The sequence below is a fragment of the Bufo gargarizans genome, chromosome 7 (assembly GCF_014858855.1).
Source record: "Bufo gargarizans isolate SCDJY-AF-19 chromosome 7, ASM1485885v1, whole genome shotgun sequence".
Classification (NCBI taxonomy): domain Eukaryota; kingdom Metazoa; phylum Chordata; class Amphibia; order Anura; family Bufonidae; genus Bufo; species Bufo gargarizans.
Genome location: NC_058086.1, coordinates 47,178,140 through 47,184,337, shown reverse-complemented (window position 1 = coordinate 47,184,337; position 6,198 = coordinate 47,178,140). Strand labels below are relative to the sequence as shown.

The 6,198-nt window shown below is 46.9% G+C and overlaps 1 protein-coding gene across 1 annotated transcript in view; it reads right to left on the bottom strand.

Moving 5' to 3' along the window:
- Positions 1 to 3,071: 3,071 nt before the first annotated feature.
- LOC122943407 (FRAS1-related extracellular matrix protein 1-like) overlaps positions 3,072 to 6,198 on the bottom strand; it is a 171,358-nt gene continuing 168,231 nt past the window's right edge. The window contains exons 33-35 of the mRNA XM_044301115.1: positions 5,769 to 5,884; positions 4,405 to 4,490; positions 3,072 to 4,073 (exon numbers count right to left, since the gene is read on the bottom strand). Of these exons, the coding sequence (XP_044157050.1) occupies positions 3,880 to 4,073; positions 4,405 to 4,490; positions 5,769 to 5,884 (396 nt within the window). The 3' untranslated portion in view covers positions 3,072 to 3,879. The remainder of the gene's footprint in view (positions 4,074 to 4,404; positions 4,491 to 5,768; positions 5,885 to 6,198) is intronic.

The following is a 6,198-nucleotide window of genomic DNA, read 5'->3' as shown; positions in this document are numbered from 1 at the left end:
GCTACCAGCGTCAGACTGCGCAGGGTCACATCCCGCACTGGTGACACCCAGATGGACCTTTATTGCAGGCAATGCATTTATAAAATTCTAGAAGGAATAATAGAGATACAGCGCAAGAGTTATATGGAAAGATGCTCCAGAATTTTTTATTCCATGGGGAATGCAAGTAATTTCTAAAACAGACCTGTCAGGAGAGGTGACCATTCCTCTTCTAAGGCCTCTTGCACACAAACGTGTGTGCCGTGTGGCCGTATTTTGGACCGCATTTGCGGATCCGCAATACACCGGCACCGTTCCGCGTGCATTCTGCATAACGGATGCGGACCCATTCACTTCAATGGGTCCGCAAATCCGGAGATGCGGAACTGAAGCACAGAACGGAACCCCTACGAAGTGCTTACGTGGGGTTTCGTCCCGTACTTCCGTTCCGCAAAAAGATAAAACATGTCCTATCTTTTTGCGGAACGGCCAGATCGCGGACCCATTAAAGTGAATGGGTACGTGATCCGCTGCGGCTGCCCCGCGGTGAGTGTTCATGCATTGCGGCCCGCAATTTGCGGGCTGCAGCGCAGCCACGGGGCGCACTCGTTCGTGTGCAAGAGACTTAAGAGTTTGCTAGTTTTACCAGTTTCTGTCTGTAGAGGGCAGCATAATTGGAGTGCACAGTACAGGTAAGTTCAGAATTAGGGCTCATGCATGTGATCGTATGTATTTTGCGGTCCACAAAACATGGATCCGCAAAAAAACTGATGACATCCATGTGACGTCCATGTTGCATCCGTTTTTTTTTGCGGATCCATTGTGACAATACCTGTCCTTGACCACAAAACAAAGGAGAATAGGACACGTTCTATTTTTTTGCGGAACGGACTTGTGGACATACGGAAACGCAATGCACACAGAGTAATTTCCATTTATTAAATTTTTTGCAGACCCATTGAAGGTTCAAGTGAATGGTTCCGCATATGGGCTGCAAAGAAAACGGAACTGAAACGGAAAGAAAATACGTTTGTGTGCATGTGGCCTTTGTGGGGAACCAAGAGTACGTCTGTCTTGGCTTGTTGCCTGTGATGACAATCTAGAACACTCTAGAACATTAAGTCCAAGATGTACATAACACAGGAACACGACTTCCCCCACTCTCCCTCTCTGCTGTTTGATACAATGTATCAGTCTGGCTTTTTACCTCACAGCGGATTGTCCAGACTGGACACAACTGTAACAAACTCTCAGCTTTGAGAAGCATTACACATCAATGTTAAAATGGTAAAATGTCATTATATAATGGCTGAGCTTTATCTACAAAGAAAAACAAAACAAAAACACAATGCAGCAGCGCTCTGCAAACCAAATAAAGCACAATTATGCCATAGTAATAGAGAATATTCCGGTGCTAATGCTACATTAATTTAGTAAAATTGAGATTCTTGGCAAATATATTTTGTACAAAATTATTTGGGCCCATCTGCCACACGTCAAGGTGATCTCTATAAGACGGGAATCTAACACTAACGGTTACCTATTCTGTGCCATAATGACCACCATAATATTCAGGGAGTGCAGGTTCCACATGCATGCCGGGTCCACTCTGCTTTTTATCATTTTTGGTGCCAAATCGACTTTCATTAAATTCAGGGGATGCAGGTACCAACATGCATGCTGAGCCCACTCTACACCTCTCCTGTTGCCAAATGGCTTCCAGTGAGTGCAGGGAGAGCAGGCTGCTGCTTTAGGCCTCTTGGCACCTGGGGAGGTATAGAGTGGGCTCAGCATGTGGAACTTGCACTCCCTGAATATTATGGTGGTCGTTATGGCACAGAACAGGTAGCAGTTAGTGTTAGGTTCCCGTCTTACAGAGATCGCCTTGACGTGTGGCAGATGGGCCCAAATAATTTTGTAAAAAATGTATTTGCCAAGAATCTCAACTTTACAAAATAAGCGCAGCATTATCACCAGGATACTTTCTATTACTATAGCATTATTGTGCTTTATTTGGTTTGCAGAGCGCTGCTGCATTGTATTGTTTTTTTTTTGCGTTTCTAGCCATGGCAGCGTGCCCCTGCGCATTGGGATGTGCTGACTGACCCCCTTTTTCTTTGTGCTTTATCTACAGGACTGAATCTGCTCCAGTAAAAGTCGATCCTGAAATTCCGGTCGGCCAAGATATTCCAAATAAGTAGTAAAAAATCAGGCGGAAACTGAATCTATATTTTATTATATGTAGAAATGGCATTGATTATATCATAGAACCTGCGTATTGCCGAGTGGACAGTGAAGCAGGAAGTGGATTGGCTGCAACAATCTAAGGCCTAGTTCACACGAACGTTTTTTTTGCGGGTGTACGGGCCGTTTTTTTGTGTTCCGTATACGGAACCATTCATTTCAATGGTTCCGCAAAAAAAACGGAATGTGTTCCGTATGCCTTCCGTTTCCGTTTTTCCGTTCCGTTGAAAGATAGAGCTTGTCCTATATTTGGCCGTAAATCACGGGTCGTGGCTCCATTCAAGTCAATGGATCCGCAAAAAAAACGGAACACATACGGAAATGCATCCGTATGTCTTCCGTTTCCGTTCCGTTTTTTCTGAACCATCTATTAAAAATGTTATGGCCAGCCCAATTTTTCCTATGTAATTACTGTAAACTGTACATGGCATACGGAAAAACGGAACGGAACAACGGAACGGAAACGGAAACACAACGGAACTCAAAAATGGAACAACAGATCCGTGAAAAACGGACCGCAAAAAACTATAAAAGCCATACGTTCGTGTGAACTAGGCCTAAGAAAAATGTAACAATGTAACAAGGGTCACATCCTTAAAAAAAATATTTATTATCTATTTCTGGGAAAGCTGGGTGACAACTGCTATGGATGCCGTTAGGGCTTTTCTTAACAGCCTAGTTCTGCACTAGTGCAGGCATGGCCAACCTGTGGCTCTCCAGCTGTTGTAAAACTACAACTCCCACCATGCCCTGCTGTAGGCTGATAGCAGTCTGGGCATGCTGGGAGTTGTAGTTTTGCAACAGCTGGAGAGCCTCAGGTTGGCCATCCCTGCATTAGTGCAACCATTGCCACTTAGAATTCTGGAAAGCCATCTGACAACTCCTTTCTTACTTATACTGGTTGCTTTACTAGTTGTCACCCAGGTTTCATAAGCTACTATGGGGAAGACTGGGAAAGTTGTGTGATATCCCATGTCACAGATGTAATGGTGTCGTATTGGTTGTCACCCCGCTTTTGCAATTGGCCTAGTTATGCAGCTGTTTAGGGAAATATGGGATATATGACTTTATAATCAGGAAGCATGGCCATTCAGAAGAATGGGAAAGCTGTGTGGCGATCCCAGCTGGAGCTGTACTGTAATGGTGGTTATACTGGTTGTCAACCAGCAGACACATTCAACAATATTCAGTTTTGTGATATTAAGCAATAAGTATCAGGAACAAATATAGGCCTCAAGGGGCCCATAGTTAATATAAAAAGTGGCCCCCCTTCCATTTCTGACTCATTTGATCACACCCCACCATCCTAGGACTGGATGTCCCAATTCTTGTAGTCCTCCCCACCCCCTTTGTAGCAGTGATAGGTACCATGAACTGGGCCCTCTCATCTCAGGGGCCCCATAGCTGCTACATGGTACCTATGCCCTTGCTTGCTGTTTCCGCCGAGCGCAAGTGGATTGATGCAATTCCATTATACCGAGCAGATTTGTGTGTTACCATAAAAAGGGCATTAAAGCCGCCCTCCGCCTCCGTGAGGCACCAAGGAGCGGTTGCATTTAATGCAGGCATTGTGCGGTGTAACCAGACGACACTTCAGGGATGGATCATAAGTCTTAAACCCTCCGCAGGGCGGTTATAGCCACGTGTTGAGAAATCCTATAAGGGAAAAGAGCAGATGTAGCGGTGCCTCTGACCGCAGCCGCTTATCTGCCATTCTCTCCTCCGCCCGACCAGGACACAATTCTCTGCAGATTCACGAAGACGAGATTCAGTCTTTTTAAAGTTACTAAGAGTCCAAGGTTGGCCGTCCGTCCACTGCCAGCTAGAGGGATCCCCCGCACGTCTGAGCCCTGTAATGGAGACAGGAACAGTGAAATATCATCATAATAACGAAACAAGGGCTGCAAGAGATACAAATATAATATGGCTGGCTTGTTACGGAAACAGCGCCACACCGGCCTTCAGGTTGTGTCTGGTATTGCAGCTTGGCTCTTATGACATGAATAGAGCCGAGCTGCAATACCATACACTGCCTGCGCACAGGTGTGGTGCTGTTCAGGGAAGAAAGCAGCCTTGTTTCTGTAGTCCTTTAAAGACCTTATGTTCAATGTTTAAAAAACAAAAACAAACAATGTTAAAAAAAAAAAGACCTTATGTTACTATCATTAATCTCTGCCTCACCAATCCAAAATGGCTTTTTGTCTGCAAACTTCCAGAGCCACTTCATGGCTGCTTCTGAAGGCACGCTGGTCATGTGGCTGCCGTCTCTGAAATACATAAAGCTGAGTATTAGGCTGTAGTCACAATCTCATCTCACTAGTAATAATCATATGAGTGGACAGGCGGTCACTGCTTCCTGCAAGGCAAACACAACCTTCACCTTTGTGCTGCTGCTCCTTTCAATGTATCTCTGCCTGTGCGCCCCAAATTCATGTGAAAGAGCTCTCAATGGTGACACAAAGAACCATACAGTGCCAACTTGGCATCATGGTGTGCCAGCACAGAGCCAAACTGTGCCCACAACCCCTGGCCATCACATAGTGCCAAACACCTTATATTGCCCACATGGGGCCATGTAGTGCTATATTGTGCCTACGTAGTGCCAAGATCAGTGCACTACTCTCCTGAAATACTCTGTGCTGCTATGCAGTGGGCAACACTCCTTCTACTATATAACTCTCAGTTGTGCCTCCCACAAGATCAGTGCACTACTCTCCTGAAATACTCTGTGCTGCTATGCAGTGGGCAACGCTCCTTCTACTATATAACTCTCAGTTGTGCCTCCCACAAGATCAGCACACTACTCCCCTGAAATACTCTGTTCTGCTGGGGCAAGGTTCCTTGTATTATATAACTCCCAGTCTGTGACCTCCGAGAAGATCAGCACCCTCCTGAAATACTCTGTGCTGCTTGATGGCCATAGCTCCTTCTATATAACAATAAATCTATGACCTCCCACAAGATCAGTGCGCTCCTCTTCTGAAATAGTCTGCACTGCAGAGGGCAACACTCTTTCCGCTATATAACTCTCAGTCTGTGGGCTCCTCTCCTGAAATACTCTGTGCTGCTTTCTCTGTTCACAGCGCTCCTCCATGTGTCTCTATTTTCCTCACATCATGGCACTGCCCCTTCACATGCAGCGCAGTCCTCACTAAGGCCTGTCCCCCACACGACCGTCTGCGTGCCCTCCGCAATTTGCAGAACAGAACGGGTGGCCCATTGCAAACATGCCTATCCTTGTCCGCACACAGCAGGGCCTCGGAACGGAGCAACGGAGGCGGACGGCACACGGAGTGCTGTCCGCATCTTTTGCGGCCCCATTGAAGTGAATGGGTCCGCACCTGAGCCGTAAAAACTGCGGCTCGGATGCGGAAAATAACTACGGTCGTGTGCATGAGGTAGACAGGTGACTGCTGCCCACAAGACCAGCGCACTCCTCTTCTGCTGCTGCCATCTGGTTGGCTGCAGCATTCTGCCCCTGACACTGCAGTCCTGAGGCTAATAATGCTGCCATGCCGGGCACTGATAGTGCTGGGACGCCTTACGTTTGTGCACAGCGGCGCTCTGCGTCTTCCCAGGTGGATTTCTGATGGGCACTGAGGTAATAGCAGGATTTCTGGTGCAGGCTCCACCCGGCAGGACATATCCTTGGCTTCTCATCCTACAAAACAGAGTCAGAGGGATTCATGAATCAAAGTGATAGATGTGATGTAAGCAGCACGATGACATAATCTGATTTATCGCGTTCTGCTCTCGCTGTAATGTCAGTCTGCAAACTATCATCTAATGGCAGAAGAGACAGCGACTCCCCCAGATACAATGTCACACTGACCCTCTGTGCACACTGAGGATTAGTATACAGGTGGGGGTCAGATCGGACACGGCGGCGCAATGTGGAGAACCGTGCTCCTGTATGCAGCTTCTATGGGGCCCAAAAGACGGGGTTCCATGGTCCCTTGTCCCCAAGGGGTTACA